A 22,987-nucleotide genomic window follows, 5' to 3' on the forward strand; every position below is an offset into this window, starting at 1 on the left:
TAGGTATCGTTAAACCTTTGAAGTAAAATTAAAATTGCAAGAAATGTCGATAGTATATCGATATGACTTTATCGACATGGCTACAGCAAAGTGGGCCGCTTTGTTAATCGTACACTAAATAAAAGTGGTCCCACTGACAGCTCGCTTGGAAGGTATCTGTATATATTATTATATCTATGGGCTAAAGGAATAACATGTAAAGGCAGGATTACACTAGTGTGCGGCACCCGATTTCATAGACAACAATTTTTTTTACTGGCAATTCCGTTCTGATCGACGAACAAATGAAATACGGCAACGTCACGTACGTTTAGTGAGTAGGGGAGATTACACAGCTCAATCTTTCGGCGTCTCCAATATTCGTAAATTTTCTAATTGTAATTTTAATTTGTGATAATTATGGCAGACAATAGGAGGTAAGTGTATAATAATGATTAAATTTCATGATAGCTTTGTAGTTTTTGTATAATTCAACGGGATTCTACTAGAAACCGATGTTCGGAAAATTGGCTTGTCATCATGTCCACTTGAATGAAAAACCAAATCAGCATCAAATTTTGCAATTTCATCATTGTGTTATAGTATTTCTAGTAGTAAATTTGTGTTTTAATGCGAAAAGTATCAAATTCTTGTGTGATGTTTGTGCCGAGTGGGGGTTATATTTTCGGTGGGTTGATTTGGAGTTGTTATGTGCAGCCCGGATGATCTGTCGACCGCGATCCTGCGCCGCAAGGACAGGCCAAACCGCCTGATCGTCGAAGAATCCACCAGCGATGATAACTCTGTCGTCTCCCTCTCACAGGTATGTTTCCTTTGTCTCCATTTTGTTTTTGGTGCATCATTCTCCTTGTCCTTAAAAGTCTAGGGACGAATTAAGAATTCTAACCCTATATCAACTTGTTTCCAATAAGGTGCCTGAATATTGGTGGTTTAAGTTAGGCCAGTATACAAACTTTCATTATGATCAACTTGTCAATTCAAAGTAGCATGTAATAATTGTTACCATGAGCAAATAAGATGGTCATCCTGATCTCATTTTCTGTCTTGTTGAATATAAGAGAACTAACAATTTGATGAAAACATTCACATCTCCAAGTTTTACTAAATTTATCATCAAATTTTTACCTGTCATGTCAACTTGTAAGTGTTGCTACAAATTAAAAAAGTCACAAACTTTTTTGTTTGTTTTTTTTTATTTGACTAAGTTTTGGGCTGCACAGCATCCAAAGTATTATTAATAGTAGAATTAGACCAAATAGTAGAGTTAGACCAAGAAATGTCTGCAGCAGCAAGAAAAGTTTGATAGCCCACATAGTGCAAGTGTTATTTCAAAGTCATAATTTCATACAAGTTTGATGTTTAAAATAACACTGTCACTGTGTGGGCTATCAAAATTGCTGCAGACTTTTTTTGGTCTAACTCTAGTTTGGTACACCATATTATTTGTATGGGATCTCAGTTACCAGTTGGTATTATGGCTACTATAGTCACGTAAATGTTCATGCCAAGTTTTATTTAATTTAAGCATTTCATTTTAAAATGAGAGTATAACTCTGATTATATGGGAGTTACTTTTTGGTGGTGGGTCAGTGTGACTCTTAACACCAGTGAGTTACAAATTATTACTTAACATTTTGGGAAGTGGTTGATGGTTACACTACATTTGTGGAATGTTGCAAATTATAGTTATGTTGGCCTATATGTTTTACTGATATGAACACATTCATAACGTCCTTTAGATTATTATTTATATCCAATACCAATTACCAAACTATTACAATATACATATATTAGTATTACAATGTAGTTATAGAACACAAAGCTATTATAAAGAAGTGTGTAATTGTTTATAATATTACATTATTGTTATCAAGACTCAGCATTGCACAACATATAGGAATTTGACATAAAACCTTTTATTGTTAGTCATTACAAATTCCCACACCATGCACCACTTATGAGAATTAAGAACTTATTCATACAAACTTAAAAAAATATCTAATTTCTATCTCCTACTGCTAGATGACAACTTCTTCTTGTTAGGGGCTATATAAGGCTCCATAGCCTATGTATCACTGCAACCATCCCCATTCTATTGGGATCGCCACCAAGTAGTAACCTCGATCCAAACCTGCAACCTCAAACAGCTGCAGGATCTTTTTGATTTCAAGAGATTTTAACTCCTCCGGGCGCAATAGATGACAAGTACAAAAAGTTGATTGAACCTCATATCAACTTTCTACTATTGTACAACCTAGATTGATAAACTTTGCTAGTATGTCAACATGTAACAATACGTCAAATGATAAAATATTGCATTACTGTTCAGAAGGTAAAACATGCTAAAATGGAACATGTAAATGCTGTTCATCCATCACCACTAAGATCCCGAAGGTCCGATCTCACCTTGATTTTGGTTGGGGCGCAATACCTACTACATGGTCGGCAACTAGCAAGGTTAGATTGGTCGTGAGCTTCGTTTTATAGCACTTTAAGGCATGGGTTGGCAATCGTTTTGCTGCCAAGGGCTACATAGTAGTTAACGAAATTGACGCGGGCCGCGCTTCATTAATATTTGTGACTTTAAACATTTTCTTTTGTCAATATTACACGCAAAAATAGCCAAGGAGGCTCGCGGGCCGCAAGTGAAAGGTTCGCGGGCCGCCTGTTGCCGACTGCTGCTAAGGGTTTACAATAATTAATAATATACTCGGTTGGCAGGCTAAAATGGAGCAGCTCCAACTGTTCCGAGGAGACACCGTGCTCCTCAAAGGCAAGCGGCGCAAGGAGACCGTCTGCATCGTGCTGTCGGACGAGAATTGTCCCGACGAGAAGATCCGCATGAACCGCGTGGTCCGGAACAACTTGCGTGTGAGGCTGTCCGACGTGGTGTCTATTGCGCCATGCCCGTCTGTCAAGTACGGCAAGCGGGTGCACATACTGCCTATTGATGACTCCGTCGAGGGATTGACTGGGTAAGTGATACTCTTAAACTGGTTTGTTTGAAACCATATGCATTTTATATGTCAACAATAACAGTTGGGATTCGGAACCGCTTTGCCCTTCTGTCAAGTAGGCCAACTTGAAGCTTTATCAAGTTTTGGTGTCGCAGTGTGTTGCAGACTTGTCTTGGGCTAACTCTATCAAGTTTGTTGTATGCTGTTTGAGATTTTCGTGTTGGTACTGAACAGTATTTTGATATATTTTAGATATGAGTTTCATTCTTACTTCCATATTTTATCAAAACCTTTCTCCCCTAGAAATCTCTTCGAGGTGTACCTGAAGCCGTACTTCATGGAGGCGTACCGGCCCATCCACCGCGACGACACTTTCATGGTGCGCGGCGGCATGCGCGCCGTCGAGTTCAAGGTCGTCGAGACGGACCCGTCGCCTTATTGCATCGTGGCTTCTGACACCGTCATACATTGCGAGGGCGAGCCTATCAAGCGAGAGGTAAGATCATCTAGATGTTTTTCAAACTTTTTCATGACGCGGGTCATGAACGGGGTCCCCTTAAGGTTCGTGTGATGGATGTGAGGCGCATTTTCCGGGCGAGGTATGTAAAAGCGGCGCGCCTCGCGCACGCGCCGCCCGCAATACGCGCCTGTGTGACGGAGCCTTTAGTACGAACAAAATGTTTCGCTTATGTATTGTTTTAAGGCTGGCAGAGGCTTCACAGTTTGAAAAACAGTGATCTAGTCCAGTGGTCGGCAACCTTTTAGCAGCCAAGGGCCACATAGTAGTTAACGAAGATGTCGCGGGCCGCACTTTGGTAATATTTGTGACATTGTCGTTCATCAGTATTACATACAAAATAGCCAGGGAGGCTCGCGGGCCACAAGAGAGAGGTTGGCGGGCCGCGGGTTGCCGACCGCTGATCTAGTCCATATACAACTGCGATGACACGTCCATTTTTATATGGAGTCACTGTCACGTAAAATGTTTGAGAACATTTCTTGGAAGTTTAGCACATAAATTTAGTTAGAAATGTTACCAACGAGCAGTGCTGAGCCGAACGGACCCGAGTTTGCCCGAAGCGAGGAGTTTCGCACCCTTGTCCATAGATTAAAGTAATGAATGTATTTATTGTTTTTTCTCATCTCTTATTTATTTTAAAAATTCGACAACGGCAGCTGTCCAAAGAACAGCAGGCAGGCAGGGCAGGTCGGGTATAGAATATGTTATGTAAACACCGCGTTTTTCGCGTAGGTAGTATGAGTTAAAGAATATATTTAGCCAATATCCAAAACTAAGCTAATTTGGTCAAGTCAGGTGAATTTTGCCATTATTTTGATGATTATCTGTTCATGTCATTAACCCTAAAATATTTACGAATTTATTTTCTTATTTTGACTGCATAAAGTACGATAAGAACGGATAAGTAATATTTTAACAGTCAAACTATTGTTCTAGTTAGTCAGAAAGGCATTGTAGTAATTGCCGCTGCATGTAAAAATAACTAACTGTTACTCGGTAACAATCAACTAGTGTTTACATGACAATCTACCGCAGCTTTTATTGCGGTCACGGCGATTTTATTATTCGCAAGAACATGATACTATGCGAACTAAACTTAGCTGCAAATAAATTTAGAACTAACTGTTCTGCAGGTATTCTATTTGGAATAGTGCCTTACATATACCACCTATATTTCTGCGATCGATAATAGCCGTTGAGGTTGGTGTGTAAAATTGTATTTCCATCTGATGGACCATTAAGTTTCGTTTATACTTTATCATTTACTATTAATTTATTTTGGTTTAAAAGACAGTCATCATTTCAATTTTGAAATATGAGGCCTGTCACCCAGTTATTCAAAAAACCTGTTTTAAAAATCGTAATTTTTAAAACACGTTTTTTAGGGTTCCGTACCCAAAGGGTAAAACGGGACCCTATTACTAAGACTTCGCTGTCCGTCCGTCCGTCTGTCCGTCTGTCTGTCACCAGGCTGTATCTCACGAACCGTGATAGCTAGACAGTTGAAATTTTCACAGATGATGTATTTCTGTTGCCGCTATAACAACAAATACTAAAAACAGAACAAAATAAAGATTTAAGTGGGGCTCCCATACAGCAAACGTGATTTTTGACCAAAGTTAAGCAACGTCGGGCGTGGTCAGTACTTGGATGGGTGACCGTTTTCTTTTTGCATTTTTTTCCGTTTTTTTTTGCTTTATGGTACGGAACCCTTCGTGCGCGAGTCCGACTCGCACTTGCCCGGTTTTTTGAATACCTAAAGGAACGAGTACCTAATGTTCAACGACACGTTAGATTTGACAAACATTTATGAATTATGGTACAGTCGCCATCAGATATATCGGAGCGGCCGAGGTGTTCACAATATCTGAACACGCGCTCTAACGCCTTAACAATAGAGGCGTGTTCAGATATTTGTGAGTGGCGGATGTCGACTGTACATGGCAAAATACTTCTGTTATGCAATTTTATATTAGTTTTATCAAATATTTGAACATGGTTACTATGTGGAAGTTACATGGGTATATTTTAAGCAGATGAATCTCATGAATTGCTTGAAATAAAATAAAATCTTGGTCCACCAAGTGCCCAGTCACTCAAATTGTAAATGTAGACTTCAGAGAATTGAATAAATGTTTATTGAGACTACAATGCTTATTTCTTAATGAGAATTAATATAGTACGCTTATCTGGTATGGTAGATACAGCAACTTTTGTTCGTTCAATTGTTACGTTTAAAATGATAAGAGCGCTGAAGGTAAAAGTAATTATGTATTCTGGAAAAGGCAGTTTTGCTTGTAAAGTGCGGTGAATTTGAATTGTAGGGGCGGAAGATAAACCTTTAAATTTTGAATTTCACACCTTTCTTTACTGACAAATTGGTTGGCTTGCCGAACTACAGATGTGGTGCATAATTATTTTCCATCGTATTTTGTCGGAAACGTACGAACGTGTCTCTGTGTGAAAATTACTGGGTTTGGGTTGACTGAAGTAGCATGACAAATACGAACATTTCCGAAAAAATACGATGTAAAACAATTATGCAACACTACATCTATGTACAATTTCGAGGCAGTATTGTACAGGTAGCCTCGTGAATGTATGAAGGGCTATTATAATATTATAATTTATACGTACAGTAAAGGGCCAAAAAGAATGCACATCGAGCTTTAGAAAGAGGCAATCGGCTAATTTCGACTTCGTATAGCGATATCTGTGTCGCACACACCATGACGTTTGTTTTGTCAGTCATGGTTCAAATGCGAGAGAGTGCAGTCGCCTATCTAAGTCAATATATATATAGAGCTGCTAAAACCCCTATAAAATTAAATTTGTACTATGGCATCTATAGGGAAAAAAGGTAAGCCGTTACTCTACCAGTCACGCGAAATTATCCACAATGTTTATAAATATTTTTTATCTGAAGCCAACCAATTTAAAAAAACATGAGGATGTTAATGTAAGTAATTATTTTAAGAAGGTTCAACAGAGATTTGTCATTACAATATTACACTTTTTGTCGATCTTATATAAAATATATATTTATGAAGATTATTTTTCCCTAACAAGAATATAGCAATAATTAAAAATAGTTACATCGTGTTTTACAGCTCTATATATTTCACGTGAAATCAAAACAAAACAACAATAAAGTACTTAGTTCTAAATTCAAATTCTGATAAACGACTAACCTAATAATTGATGTACATGGAAATGAGCATTCGTTTGTATTCGGAAATGCGATGATTGCCGATGTGCATTCTTTTTGGCCCTTTACTGTAGGTACCTCGACATATATTTATAAATGTCTCAATTCACAGGAGGAAGAGGAGGCCCTCAACGCTGTTGGCTACGACGACATCGGCGGCTGCCGCAAGCAGCTGGCCCAGATCAAGGAGATGGTGGAGTTGCCCCTGCGCCACCCCTCGCTGTTCAAGGCCATCGGCGTCAAGCCCCCGCGCGGCATCCTCATGTACGGCCCGCCTGGTACTGGCAAGACGCTCATCGCTCGCGCCGTGGCCAACGAGACTGGTGAGTGTAAAAAGCTATCTCAGATCATGGTGTAGTTGCCCCTGCGTCACTCGCTGTTCAAGGCCATCGGCGTCAAGCCCCCACGGCGTCATGTACGGCCCGCCTGGTACCGGCAAGACGCTCATCGCCCGTGCTGTGGCCAACGAGACTGGTGAGTACTGTAACAAGCTATCTCAGATCGTGGTGTAGTTGCCCCTGCGTCACTCACTGTTCAAGGCCATTGGCGTCAAGCCCTCGCGGCGTCATGTACGGCCCGCCCGCTACCGGCCAGACGCTTATTGCTCATGCTGTGGGCAAATCGTTCTCTAAAAATTGCATTAAGATGACTAAAAATACGGTCAGGATCATACGCAGATAGAAGGTGAGCTCTTGGTTGACACTAATAGGGCTAACACAAGATGGGTAAATTGGTGGCTTTAAAAAAGCGGTGGGAGCACTGCTTCTTAGAACTACATACCTACGTGAACGATGGCGTAACGTTTAACTTATGATATGGCATCCTATCTTCTAGTATTCTGATGATATGGACACAAATTCTTCCTTATTAGAAACTGGTTTTCCCTTCAGGATTATTCTGTTCCCATTTCTTAGGGTAGATGTCTAGTGACAGTATTAATTTCTAATACCTAATTTACCTCCACAGGTGCTTTCTTCTTCCTGATCAACGGTCCCGAGATCATGTCCAAGCTTGCCGGCGAGTCCGAATCCAACCTACGCAAGGCCTTCGAAGAGGCCGACAAGAACTCGCCCGCTATCATCTTCATTGATGAGCTGGACGCCATCGCGCCCAAGAGAGAGAAGACCCACGGAGAGGTGGAGCGCAGGATTGTGAGTCAGCTGCTCACACTTATGGACGGTAAGTGGTTAACAACCAACCTCTAAATCTAAAGGCCTGCGCAAACCGACGGAGCGTAGCGCACCCTGACGAATTTGTTGTAAGTTTTAAAAAAGAAAAAAAGTTACTGCGGAGTTCCCTTAAAAATAAAATTTAGAAGCAATTTTCATATTTTTAGCTTTTGTGCATAAATTGTTACAATTTTTTAAAGTGCGTTTTAGACTTTGCAATCGCATTGTTATTTAAAAAAGCAGTACGAGATTCCATAAATTCCGGTCTCAGAAACCTAGTAGGTTTAACCTACGGCACTTTAAAAGTTCAAAAAACCGTTCATCATGGTTCAAAACTATGCTTATTTATAATCTTATCTAAGATGTTCTGTTTACCCAGGTATGAAGAAGTCGTCCCACGTGATCGTAATGGCCGCCACCAACCGTCCTAACTCGATCGACGCGGCGCTGCGTCGCTTCGGGCGCTTCGACCGCGAGATCGACATCGGCATCCCGGACGCCACCGGCCGGCTCGAGATCCTGCGCATTCACACCAAGAACATGAAGCTGGGAGATGATGTCGATCTAGAACAGGTAAGACTATAGACAGAGTAAATTCCTAACTTGCCTTACTTAAACGGCCCGGGGAGTTTTCGTCGATTTTAGACAAGTTTTGAGCCGTTACTCCTAAATTTGCACTACAGATAGAATTATAAGACAAACGGCTATCGGTTCTTCAATCTTTTATCTCCATTCTGCTCTGCTGGATTTTAAAAGAATTGTATTCTTATTTTTTTATGAATTTTTGAAACATTGTCTAAAAACACTATAATATAATTGGGTTGGTCTTAAGACGTTTTTAAAAACTGGTCAGATATTTTAAATTTAAACTAATTAACACAAAAGTTATGGCCAGAAAACCAGTTATTTTGGTCTAAAATTGTTCCACTTTGATGCCAAATATCTCGAAGGCAATGAACTTTGAAGTAAATATGGGATACTATATTGCTTAAAGCCGTTGCTGTTAATATGATAAGCTACAAAAAACATTAGAAAACCAAGGGATTCAGATCGTAGGTCGTTGGCGCCAGGGAGCCCCTTAATTTCCCGTCAGTTGACGTCTCCATCCTACGAATGCCGGATAATTAATGCCAATGTTTTGTGACAGATCGCAGCCGAGTCCCACGGCCACGTCGGCGCTGACCTGGCGTCCCTGTGCTCCGAGGCCGCGCTGCAGCAGATCCGTGAGAAGATGGACCTCATCGACCTCGAGGATGACCAGATCGACGCGGAGGTGCTCAACTCGCTCGCCGTCAGCATGGACAACTTCCGGGTGAGTGTACTAGTCAAGGGGCCAGGTGTCTGTGCTCCGAGGCCGCGCTGCAGCAGATCCGTGAGAAGATGGACCTCATCGACCTCGAGGATGACCAGATCGACGCGGAGGTGCTCAACTCGCTCGCCGTCAGCATGGACAACTTCCGGGTGAGTGTACTAGTCACGGGGCCCGGTGTCTGTGCTCCGAGGCCGCGCTGCAGCAGATCCGTGAGAAGATGGACCTCATCGACCTCGAGGATGACCAGATCGACGCGGAGGTGCTCAACTCGCTCGCCGTCAGCATGGACAACTTCCGGGTGAGTGTACTAGTCAAGGGGCCAGGTGTCTGTGCTCCGAGGCCGCGCTGCAGCAGATCCGTGAGAAGATGGACCTCATCGACCTCGAGGGTGACCAGATCGACGCGGAGGTGCTCAACTCGCTCGCCGTCAGCATGGACAACTTCCGGGTGAGTTCACACTACGACTACTATGGATGAGGTCTTGGCACAGAATAAATAATAGTACTAGGTACAGAAGACTCACTCTCTAACAAAACGTGTCTGTCACGATCAGCACAGATATGGCCGCTAGGTGGCGACAGCGCTACGCGCGGCTTATGGCAAACCCCAAAATTGGGGTCGAACGTATGTACTTTTAGCTACCTGTAGCAAAGCGACGAAACTAGGTACAGAAGACTCACTCTCTAACAAAACGCGTCTTTCACGATCAGCACAGATATGGCCGCTAGGTGGCGACAGCGCCACGCGCGGCTTATGGCAAACCCTAAAATTGGGGTCGAACATATGTACTTTTAGCTACCTGTAGCAAAGCGAAATAGCGGAGTGAGCCACGCCTGGTCTTGGTTGCTCAGATCAGATGGCAGAGCGCTGGAGTATCAATCCAGGCCGCGTAGCCAAGATGCCAAACGCTTACGCTCCGTAGCGATCGATACACAACTCTCACTGTCGCGCTAATTTGGAAGAGTGTTAGAGAGACATAATGCTTTTCGTTGTCGAAGCGATAGCGATTGTAACCTTGGCTAGGCCGGCAGAGGCCGTGAGTTCAAGTCTCACAAGACAGTAATTTTTCCACTTTTTAATTTATGTTCTGTTGTCCCCAGTACGCGATGACCAAGTCATCCCCGTCGGCGCTGCGCGAGACCGTGGTGGAGGTCCCGAACGTGTCGTGGACCGACATCGGCGGCCTGCAGTCCGTCAAGCGCGAGCTGCAGGAGCTGGTGCAGTACCCCGTGGAGCACCCCGACAAGTTCCTCAAGTTCGGCATGCAGCCCAGCCGTGGGGTGCTGTTCTACGGCCCGCCTGGATGCGGTAAGACCATCATCTTCCTCGCTTCGTCCCGGCATTTTGCCACGGCTCATGAGAGCCTGGGGTCCGCTTGGCAACTAATCCCAAGAATTGGCGTAGGCACTAGTTTTTACGAAAGCGACTGCCATCTGACCATCCAACCCAGAAGGTAAACTAGGCCTTATTAAGATTAGTCCGGTTTCCTCACGATGTTTTCTTTCACCGAAAAGCGACTGGTAAATATCAAATGATACTTCGAACATAAGTTCCGAAAAACGCATTGGTACTAGCCGGGGTTTCCCGCGACGTCCGGAATGAAAGTCGCATGTTCTTACCGCTAGGCCACTAGCGCTTAGTCATCATATCTCACGTTTAAGCCCGATTTAGACGATGCGAGAACTCTATATGAGATTTGTTTTGGTTGGCTAAGGTGGCATAAAAATTTCACAGATTGTATATGTTCTAACATATCATATATTTACAGGTAAAACTTTACTGGCCAAGGCGATCGCTAACGAATGCCAGGCCAACTTCATCTCAGTGAAAGGCCCGGAGCTGCTCACTATGTGGTTCGGTGAATCTGAAGCCAACGTGCGAGATATCTTTGACAAGGTATGCTCATGAAATGTATCTAATTATGTTTATTCTCGGAGACCTGGGCTATAACCGCCAAAATCGAAGTTGCGGGCATGTTTCTCTGTCGCTCTAGTTACGCCTTGATTTTAGTAAAAAAAGGAAGATGCCCGCAATTTTCGAACTTTGGTGTTCGCGGTAGTTCGCCCTCTTTAGAAGATTTGTGTGTAGTATGTTTATACAATAGTCTATGTCAGGGGTCTCCAAACCCCGGCCCGCGACGCGTTCCAATCCGGCCCGCCGGCCGCGAGAGCCAGGCTCCAGGGGTTCAGCCCTAACAGCAGCAACCAGATATGGATTTACCAGAGTTTGAATTTAAGTGACTCGCTTGTCATTGCAAAGTCTGCAGATTGAGCTTAGTTTGAATGATCGTGTGTGTATTCCAGGCCCGATCAGCGTCGCCGTGTGTGCTGTTCTTCGACGAGCTGGACTCGATCGCGAAGTCGCGCGGCGGCTCCGTGTCGGACGCCGGCGGCGCCGCCGACCGCGTCATCAACCAGATCCTCACCGAGATGGACGGCATGGGCGCCAAGAAGAACGTCTTCATCATCGGTAAGTTGAAGACATTTTCTTCGACGAGCTAGACTCGATCGCGAAGTCGCGCGGCAGCTCCGTGTCGGACGCCGGCGGCGCCGCGGACCGCGTCATCAACCAGATCCTCACCGAGATGGACGGCATGGGCGCCAAGAAGAACGTCTTCATCATCGGTAAGTTGAAGACATTTTCTTCGACGAGCTAGACTCGATCGCGAAGTCGCGCGGCAGCTCCGTGTCGGACGCCGGCGGCGCAGCGGCCGGCGTCATCAACCAGATCCTCACCGAGATGGACGGCATGGGCGCCAAGAAGATGGACCTGAATTTATAACAGCTTGACTTAGGGCTCCGTCACACAGGCGCGTCGCTCTCATCGCGCCCCGCTCACGCCCCGCCCGCAAAACGCGTCTGTTTGACGGAGCCTTTAGGTCCATAGGAGAGCCCATTGATCCGACCTACGTTGGCCCCTTGGCGCACGCTCATCCGGTTTTCGCAACCTGAACAAGACCCGAAATATTGTCTCCCGAACCTATTACAATGTCCTTCAGATTTTAGCGATATACACCTTTTTTTCCTTGTGCTTAACGTGACGACATAAACAAGCAATCAGAATGCGAAATTGTTGGATCTTATGTTTATTTCATTTGCGTACAGAATATTACATGTGCTTGCCGCATAGTGCACTTTCTATGATGCGAGAAGCTGCAATTTTTTTACAACTTACAGCAGATCCATGTCCTTTTAGAGTCGTTGAAAATACCGTCCATAGTGTTTTAGGAATAGTATATACTCATTTGTTTGTAGCCATTACGGGCCGCGGTAGTGTTACTCATCGTCTTGGGGTCGGTTGCACCAAACTGTTCGTATCGTTAAAGAGTTCGCTATATTTTTTGTATGGAAAGTTTCATAGTAAAGCGCCGGAGCGCGCCGGCTGACGTTGATCAGTCAGTCAAATGTGTTTGGTGCAACTGGCCCTTACTGTGGTATAATGAGAGCTTCCCTTCTATTATCATTTTATAAGATAAATTAGTTACACTCGTGGTCTGTTTCAGGCGCGACGAATCGTCCCGACATCATCGACCCGGCCATCCTGCGGCCCGGCCGCCTCGACCAGCTCATCTACATCCCGCTGCCCGACGAGAAGTCGCGCGAGGCCATCCTGCGCGCCAACCTGCGCAAGTCGCCCATCGCCAGGGACGTCGACCTGCTCTACATCGCCAAGGTGTGTATAACTTGGCCCCAGTGATCTGGGCATTTTCATTTTAACTTGTGTTTGTTGTGTTTTAAGCGCGACTTAAGTCGTGTTTCAGTAACGTCTTACCGTTTCTGACAAAATGTATGGGATGTTAAATTGATCGTCAGTTTTGTAACGATTGCTAACCGGCCGTTATGGTACACTGTTAAGTGAAAATGCCCATCAACATCTTTTATGTTTTGGATAACTACCTTTTTGCTTTGAATAGTGGGAGAAACTTCACTAACTCCCCATTCTTTCCAACTAATTTAAAATTTTCATTTATAACTATTTAACACTGATACTAGGTTTTCAACCTGTTATAGTTAAAAAAAAAACTAGTTCATTTGTCAGTTGCAGCACTTGAATCTTTAACTACGTTCAAGATACCACGCCAAAAGTCCATTGCTATGCTCGAGTAGCTTCTCGAATCCTTGACTACGCTGAAGATTTTACGCAAAATTCCTTGTATAGGCTTATATAGTGCGACATAAAATAGAAAATAAATGAGGACGCCACTTCCTACGTAACTGTCACATTTTTTACGTAAAATGCTTAAACATGCCAACAATTTAGTATGGATTTTTTTTGTTCCATTTTATTTAATTTCTAATATTTTGTGTCGCACTATATTTTGGAATCTTTTGCTCCGTCGGCGAACTACTACGGCTTGGCCGTTTATAAAATACACTAGTCGTTGATATGTATTTTTGTGTATCACAGGTGACGCAAGGCTTCAGCGGCGCTGACTTGACGGAGATCTGCCAGCGCGCGTGCAAGCTGGCCATCCGGCAAGCCATCGAGACCGAGATCACACGCGAACGCGCCCGGCAACAACAACAGGCCGGCATGGACGTGAGTATAACATCATCATTGGCCACATCATCTGTTGTAGATGTCATCGCCGTTGATGGCTATAAAGTCCTATAGCAGCGCGGCATTTCTTGCCACATCGACCGCACACAAAACGCGAGTCCGCAGGAGGTGGTAGAGCACGACGAAGACTTTTCCGTCAGTCAGTCATCGTCATTACTAGTATTTCTAGCCTTCTGATTAACAAGTAAGTTCTGCAGTGTAGAGTAGTCTGAAATCACCGTGGTATATGCCAATGGTGATGATAATGGATTCACTGGTTCTTGTTTCTCTTATATCGGGCCTCTTTATAAACACGATTTTAAATAGCATTTACTTCCAACAAACATGTATTTTTGTGGTAGTCCCATAATTGGCCATCCCAACCATATGATAATGTTAATGGGGTGTGTTACAACATTATATGGATTCCCAGGTGTCTACATTTGCCAGCTGAAAAACGACCTTGACGTTTTAAAGTTTGAATTGTATTTTGGTTGTCATTTACGTGGCACTCAAGGAGTTAATGCGCGTATCTGTAACATTGCAGATGGATGAGGAGGACCCGGTGCCGGAGATCTCCCGGGCGCACTTCGAGGAGGCGATGAAGTTCGCGCGGCGCTCCGTGTCCGACAACGACATCCGCAAGTACGAGCTGTTCGCGCAGACGCTGCAGCAGTCCCGGGGCTTCGGCACCAACTTCCGGTCAGTAACACTTAGTTATTTTACACCTAGAATCGGGCCAGGTCGACTCTGTAGAGATGTTACAGTGACAGCTCTGTGCTCTCTTTTTACTGTGTCATTTACAATACGGTAAACTTGTAATTTCTATGATAATATTACGTTTTGGCACTTGAATTTCGTCTCGTTGAAGTTTTGTGCAGCGTTAGCTTAGATGGATTTTATTAATATATATCGCACTTTGACACATTTGTAAATCAAACATTAAATTTTCGCTCAAAACTGTCTTAGGCTACTAATAACGACTAATTAGCCTACTAGAATGTGAATTTGCAAATAATTATACATTTTTAAACGCGACTCTTCGTTTGCCTCTGCATCCAGGTACAGTCAACTTTAAAAATATGGGTGCACAAATCAGCTCAAAAATATGTCCCATAGCTCTGCCCTATCCTATGTTATGTGGGGTCGGCACAACATGTTTTTCTCTTCCATTCTCCTCCGTCTTTCGTCACCTCAGCACTCAATCCTTTCTTTCTCATATCCTCTTACACAACCTACCTCCTTTCCAGCTACTACCTACATTTTTACTTTTTGATTGGCGTTTGTCTACAAACAAGTCATCCCGGCTACGGCCTTTATTAGCTTTCTAGCACGTAGCCTCGTCTCGATTATTGAGCGCTGATAGGCGTGGCTCACTCCGCGATTTCGTCGCTTTGCAACAGGTAGTTAAAAAGCCGCGCGTGGCGCTGTCGTCACCTAGCAGCCATACCTGTCCTGATCGTAACAGACGCGTTTTGTTAGTAGACCAGCGGTGGAACAAAAATGGGTTTTGATAACATTAAAGTTTTTTCTTTTTTGATATGTTATTGTAAGCATGTTAAATAACATTCATGTAAAAAGTTAGAAAATTTTAGGTGGAGCGTTCGGCCATATTTAAATTTTTAATTTTTGCTAAATAACTATGTAAATATAAAATTAAAGTTACAAAAAACTTTAACATATTCAATAACACTTTAATTTATTCACACTATTCGGTTTTTAGAAATCTGGAACAGCTGCTTTCTGGTGAACGTAAAAACAGGAATTATTATGAAAATACAGAATTAGAGTAGCTGATATTGCAAAATTACGATATTATCTATCAACTTAGTATACATGTAAAAAGTTAGAAATGTAGACAATGTGCTTGTCTAGATATTGATTTCTCGTTAAGCAGTATAGCCAATATTGAATTAAAGTTTGTAGAGTTAATATTACACGGTCATAATAAAGATCTTACTTCTCACACAAAAGATTAGAAATATAAAATCACGGCGACACTAAATACTGATACGTAAGTATGCATTCCGAGCTTATATTAAGTTACATTTCAAACGCGCGGCGTTTGCGCGCGCCGCGCTGTGCGCCGTGGCAGGAGGCAGCGATCGACGGTCGCGGCTAGCGGTTAGCGCGGTGCCCTTAAAAATACGCAAAGCGTTTATAAAATTATTATCAATGGTAAATAGTTATTTTACACAGTACACTAATGAAAACTTACCTTCCCTTATTTATTTCTATATGTACTAGGGATTGCCCGCGGTTTCGTTTACGTAGAATTCGTTATCGTGTTAAGTACAGAAATAATAGATACATTTGAAAATTATTTTAGGTGCATTGTCATACAGATAACTACCCTTGTTAAAGTATTCTTCAAATTCAATACACAGGTGTCATTTCAATATAATTTTGCGTAATTTGGCGCTTTTAGGTTATAAATGACTAGCGACATATATTTTTTAAGAGCGATCATCTCTGATAATATTTACTTTATCATAAAATCAATTTCAAACTGACGTTATTCAATATTTATCATTTTAAAGTCAATATTACCAACCAACTGATCCAATTTACCTACGGTAACAACTCAAAATTTGCATCAAATTAAATGCCACTTTTCTTATCCGTTACGAACAATCAAGAGGGCCTTTACGAGCTGATGTGGTGAAAATTTTATTTAACCTTCGTCCCTTGAAACCTTCACTACGCTCAAGGTTCAACTTTACGAACCACTAACTACGCTCGTGGTTCAATTTTAGAATGTTTGAATTTGTGAATGCCTCGAACAGCCAAACTGTGGAATGAACTGTCCGATACGACCTTCAAACCTTCAAAGACCCCCATCTTAAAGGTCGGCAACGCGCTTGCAACCCTTCTGGTGTTGCGGGTGTCCATGGGCGGCGGTAATCGCTAACCACCAGATGATCCGTCTGCTCGTTTGCCTCCTATTTAATAAAAAAAAATGTTTCGCTTGTTTGGGTATCAATATTAGCACGAGCGGTTAATCAACAACTTTTCCCCTTGTAAAACAAATAAATAAGGTAGATGAGGTGCAGGCATATGAGGCCCGGCGGGTAACAAGGCCCAGCATTCAAAAATAGCAGTTGCTCCCTATTATTCCCAATTATTCTGAATTTGTACTTGTTGCTAAGAAGGCCCACTGTCAGTGCAGGTAAAAAGGTCTAGTCCCGGGCCTTATTGAACGTATGAGATGAAATATTAGATTAAAATATTTTAAGATAATTTTCAATATTTTTAATCTCTTATTAATAAGGTCGATTTGAAGAAACTTCTATGAAATTATGACTTATAAATAACACTTGCACTGCGTGGGCTGTCAAAATTGCTGCAGACTTTTCTTGGTCTAACTCTAATAATTTTTCACTTGCTTTATTGACCTAAAGACGTTTTAAAGAATCAAAAAGTCTAATAACATTGAGGCACTTATACTTTTTAAAGGCAGTAACTAATTACAAGTGACTTTTTTTTGTTAATACATAGGTAGGTATTTACGATCATCATCATATATTTAAGAGTATGACTCTTGTCGGTGGAGCAAATTCCATGTTTGGCGGTCCTCCGCCTTCTCTTTGACAGCCCGATACGACACGACTTTGATCTTTTCCTTTATTTGATCCATGTACGCTCTCCTTGGTCTTCCCCTCTTCCTGTTTGCTTCAACTTTCCCTTCTATGATATTTTTGATAAATTCGTCGTGTCGTATCAGGTGCCCAAGCATCCTTCCTCTTCTATTGTCTATAGTTCTTAACAAACTCCTCCTCTCTCCTACTACATAGGCCACACTGAATGTTTTGCACTACTGGCCACTGGTAAACATTTAAATTATGAATTGTATATTTAAAAAAAATACAGGCTTTTGATTATGGAATGTGACAAATGTTGGCGACAAATCGATCGTCTTTTGTTTTTAATGGCTTGTCAAAGTAAGTCAGTGCGTTGAACGTGGCTTTAACGCGAAAATATTTTTAGAGCTATGATTTTGTTATGATTTTAAAAGTTCGCTTACTCCGCAAGAGTGTAGTGCTTGCCTTCAAAATGCTTTTGGGATTGAAGCACCACATCAGAGCATCGTGAGGCGTTGGTATGGTAAATTTAGTAGAGACAGTATTATTCTAGATAATGATTTTCGTGAAGGTCGACCGTCCACGGCGATCATTCAAGGAAACGTGGCTACTGTGAGACGACTCATTGAAGAAAACCCACGAATCACCTATGACGAAATTTGAGGACAATTAGGGATAGGTATGAGACAAATACAAAAGATTTTACAAGAATATTTAAAAGTCGGGAAGCCTTGTTGTCTTTGGATTCCTCACGAATTAACTTCAGTCCAAAAACAGGTACTTTTTGACTGGTGCCGAGAAATGCTGCGTAAGTACAAGCAAGAAAGTTCAAATGCTGTATATAACATCGTTAGAGGAGATGAAATCTGGATTTACTGCTACGATCCGGAAAAAAGGCATTAGTCCAGTCAATGGGTCTTTCGAAGGTGACAGGAGGCCCATAGAAGTTCAACAAGCCAAAAGCGTTGCCAAACATTTTTATCGTCTGTTTTTTTAAACGCGACTTTTTTGTACCGTACTTTTAAATAATAAAAGAACGTTAAATACTGAGTAGTACACTACCATTTGTGTGCCCGCAGTCATTGAAAAAGACCGCGAGAGACGACCGAGAAGCCGCATCCTCCTGCGTCATAATAATGCGTCCACCGATACCGCAATAAAGGCAAAAACATTTTTTCATTACGAAAACGTGGAAAATGTCTCTTATACGGATTATAATCCAGACATTGCACCCTGTGACTTCTATCTATTTCCCAAAATTAAGGATTTAATTTGGGGTTTGACATTTAAGACCCCGGATAAGGCAGTTACTACGTTTCATCACCACGTCGAAAACATGCAGTCAAGTGATTGGGCCTCATGCTTCCAAAAATGGTCTGAGCGAGTGAATATGTGCATAGAATGTAAAGGGAAACATTTTGAGAAGCAATAAATGTATTATTATGGTTATAAATGATTTTATTCAAAAGTTACGCAAAACTTTCAGTGCGGCCCTCGTATGCGTAAAACCTCTTCGTTAGTTTTCTTTTCTTTTACGATAGAATTGCGAAAAATAGATATTTTGCAACGAGTGACGAATTTTAAAACACGGTCAAAGGGAGTGTTTTAACGTGCTTATTATAGCACCGGTCGTAATGTAGCACCAGATGTACTGTAAAAATTATGTTAAAAGATAATACTTACTGTTACGACTAAATATTTTTACTGTAAAAAAATATCCCACCAAACACATTTTCATGTAAATTTTGTTGCTAAGACGAAACCATAAGACTCGCACTGTCAAAAAGTTGTCAGATCTCTTGTCGAGCCAAGCTTCAAACTCTACAAGCCCTAACTTCACTAACTCTACACCTTAGTCAAAATATGTGGGTTGGCTGTTTCGCTACCGCCACATGGGCATAAGGTGAAAAATTTATTAAATTCATTATTTTTAGGGTTCCGTACCTCAAAAGGAAAAATACTGAACCCTTATAGGATCACTCGTGTGTCTGGCTGTCCGTCTGTCACAGCCTATTTGCTCCGCAACTACTGCACCAATAAGTTGAAATTTGGTATACACATGTAAGTCTCTAGCCCAAGGACATACACGTAAAGTAAATAATAGAAATTCAAATAAAGGGGTCACTTTTGAGATGAATGATAAATAGAAGAAAAAAAAAACTATATCTTGTTATAATTAATATAAGAGAATTAGAATATGAAATAATATAAGAGAATTTTGTTAGAATTTTAATTAGTAGAAAGATAGATATGTATATTGTCATGTTATTTTCTCGAACTCCCCATCGGCATACAAACCTCCTCAAGGTTTTGCCCACGATGGGTCTTGTAATAATAATGTACTTTATTTAGCTTATTGTTCAATAAATTAAAAAAAAATATATATATATATATATATATATATATATATATATATATATATCAAACAAAGGGGCTCATTGTAAGAATCTCAGATATATTTTTTCATAATTTTAAAATAAATAGTTTAGAAGTGATTTAAGAAAATACGCAAAAAATGACCATTCCCCCCTCCCCCCTTATCTCCGAAACTACTGGGTCTAAAATTATGAAAAAAATACACATATTAGCTCTCTTCCTATAGATGACAGGAAAACCTATTAGAAATGTGCAGTCAAGCGTGAGTCGGACTTAAGTACCTAGTTTTCCGATACCTACGGGTTTTTTAAAGACTACTCACTTTTCTCTTAAAAAAATATATTGTTAAAAATTGTGTAATGTACAGAACCCTTGGAACGCGAGTGCGACTCGCATTTGGGCGGTTTTTGTATTATACTTACATACAATAGTTCTTGTAGAAACGAAACGGCCAAGCCACACACTTTTGGTGTAGAGCTAGTAAAGTTAGAGGGCTTGTAGAGTTAGAAGCTTGGCAAGAGATCTGATAACTTTTTGACAGTGCGAGCCTTATGGTTTCGTTTGGGCAACATTGTACATCAAAATGTTTTTGATGGGATTTCACTTCTTTTTGTAAGTTGTTTATGACAATCTTCCATCCCCTAATTTAAAGGGTTGGGGGTGATTTACTATTAAAAATCCTGAAATAAGTATCTGGGGGCATCTGTTACACAATGTACTTCTTACTGATTCCCCATATAACCCTTCACCCCGTAAGGGTAAACTTTGGGGTTGAAATCTGCCTTCACCCCGTAAGGGTAAACTTTGAGGTTGAAATCTATTCTATATCCTTCCCCATGACAATACCTATCTACATACCAAATTTCAACTAAATCGGTTCAGCGATTATTGATTTCCCATACAAAATTAAACCCCATCTTCATCCCCTTAGGGATAATTTTTTTTTGAATTTATTTGTTGTTTGTGTACTAAAACTATCTTACATACCAAATTTCAGCTTCTTAGAGGACTTCAGGAAGTACCCGGTATTGATGATCATCAAGTGAGTGAGTCAGTGACGAAATCGAAGTTTTTAGATATGAATAAAATCTAAAGTATAAGAGCTATGCAATTGATATGCTTAATAAGTCCGAGAACTTTGTTTATCTGGTATAATCCAACCCCAAGTTATGAGGGTTCCAAAAAACGACGAAGCGCTTCGAGAAAAGGTAGATAGTGCCCTTGCGCTTTTCTCGTCTTGGCGGGGGCACTGCCGTGCCCCCAGATGTTAAAAGATGAGACTACTGTAACTAATAAAGATTTATGTTTAGTTACCTACTATTTTCGCGTAAACTAGACAATTTTTATATCTTTAGTTATTAAGACCCAAAATAATTATTTTCACTTATTATAAATAAATCCTCCTGTTATGAAGTATCAAATATTGTTATTTGTATATGTATAAGTCTTAAGTTAAAAACAATAAAATCTGTTATTACCTACTGTCAAAATGATTATTTTTTGCGGGATTAAGTAATACACTGGTAGTGTTCAATAAGGCCCATAATAGGACTTTTATAAAAGGTATATTTTCCAAGAGTATCGTAATATTTTTATAACTATTTTGGTATAATGAAGAAACTTAAATAAATGAGAAACCTATTTGAGTGAGTTTTTCATACTTCATATCCTGTTTATTAAAAAAAACCATTTTAATTTAAGGTGGGCTGTATATAGGCATATACGGCCCACACGGAATATACAATAAGGTAAGTGAGGCCACTTACCTTATTGTATATTCAGGATGTATACCGTGTAATATTGATCAGTTGGTTTATAATATACATATTATGATATTGACGTTGAATAGGACAGGACATGACAATAGGAACCAGAAATAGGTATAGTTGGTCAAACCAATTTGTCAGTAAATAAAAACAAAAAAACTATATTCATCCTTTTCTTTTGGGTGCTAGTACTAGTGTAAGTCAAAGATAGTATGATGATTCTCCCTGTCTATGTTTGAAATGAGACAGTCCTTTGACAAACTATGTATAGTAAAAAATAGTTGTGAATATCTTGTACATTTTTATTACAATATTAGTCAAGATAATGAAATATAGCTGGTCAAGCAAATCTTGTCACTAAAAAAAGGCGCGAAATTCAAATTTTCTATGGAACGATATCCCTTCGCACCTACATTTTTCAAATTTGCCGCCTCTTTCTACTGACAAGATCTGATTGACCAGCTGTAGGTATTTTTACTTAATAAGATATTTTAATTTCACGTAATGTCCGCATCTAATTTATATATGTGCACGGTAAACAAACAAATGAATGATAAGAAAAGACAGACAGTGTTACTGAGCGGGAGGTGGGGCAAGGGGCGAGGTATAGGTAGGCTATGATAGGCTCTCGAGCGCCGCGCCGGCGACTGACGGACCAGCGCGGCGTATGTATGAATTTCGCGCCTTTTTAACTAGATTTTACTATTACAATGCAAGCTACACACAGAAATTTCTTACTTTCCATAATATGGCTGCGTATATTATTTTATAGTAATAGACTTATTTTTACAGACTCTAATTCAATATTAGATCTTATAGGACAAAAAACGTATATTAATTCTAAAGCATATATCTTATTCTTCTAGCTTTTTAGCTTGCCTATTAACTTATAAATTTAGATATGTTGTTGTGGATTTATTAAACTTTAATTCAATATCGACAAAATAATAAGCTAATTGTAGTTTGACAAAGAAGCACGTTAAAAAAAATTCTAATAATTTTACATTATAAAGCGTCATACATATTATAAACAATGGAACTTAAACATTGCACTTTAATTCAATATTAAAAAATCATTACTAAAAATATATAAATACCTAATTTATATCTAACGCTCGTTCTAACTTTTCATCATATATAGCATATATGCTTAAAAATATGTCCTATATCAGATAAGTATCACTTTTTCAACTTTAGAATTATCAAAACTTTTAGTGCAAAAATCCGGTCCCACTATTGAGCTATAGAGTGAGTCTTCTGTACCTAGTACTATTATTTATTCTGTGGCGATGGTTAATGTTGCGTGTGGTGGCGCAGGTTCCCGAGCAGCGCGGGCGCGGGCGGCGGCACGGGCACGTCGGGTGGCGACCAGCCCACGTTCCAGGAGGAGGGGCAGGACGACGACCTCTACAGCTAAGCTACCGGCTGCTGCCCCGGGGCACTGCACGAGGTAAGTTCCGTGTTGTGCGGCGCAGGTTCCCGAGCAGCGCGGGCACGTCGGGTGGCGACCAGCCCACGTTCCAGGAGGAGGGGCAGGACGACGACCTCTACAGCTAAGC

At 41.0% G+C, this 22,987-nt stretch overlaps 1 protein-coding gene across 1 annotated transcript; it reads left to right on the forward strand.

Moving 5' to 3' along the window:
* Positions 1 to 273: 273 nt before the first annotated feature.
* LOC134672020 (transitional endoplasmic reticulum ATPase TER94) lies at positions 274 to 22,899 on the forward strand. Its single transcript, XM_063529920.1, has 15 exons — positions 274 to 416; positions 697 to 802; positions 2,722 to 2,975; positions 3,261 to 3,453; positions 6,798 to 7,008; positions 7,652 to 7,864; positions 8,234 to 8,427; positions 9,002 to 9,166; positions 10,267 to 10,474; positions 10,935 to 11,062; positions 11,470 to 11,635; positions 12,669 to 12,838; positions 13,574 to 13,705; positions 14,253 to 14,407; positions 22,746 to 22,899. Exons 1-15 carry the CDS (start codon positions 400 to 402, stop codon positions 22,843 to 22,845), a joined length of 2,412 nt encoding a protein of 803 aa, XP_063385990.1. The 5' UTR covers positions 274 to 399; the 3' UTR covers positions 22,846 to 22,899.
* The last annotated feature ends 88 nt before the right edge of the window (positions 22,900 to 22,987 follow it).

This window comes from Cydia fagiglandana, chromosome 16, assembly GCF_963556715.1.
Source record: "Cydia fagiglandana chromosome 16, ilCydFagi1.1, whole genome shotgun sequence".
Lineage (NCBI taxonomy): Eukaryota > Metazoa > Arthropoda > Insecta > Lepidoptera > Tortricidae > Cydia > Cydia fagiglandana.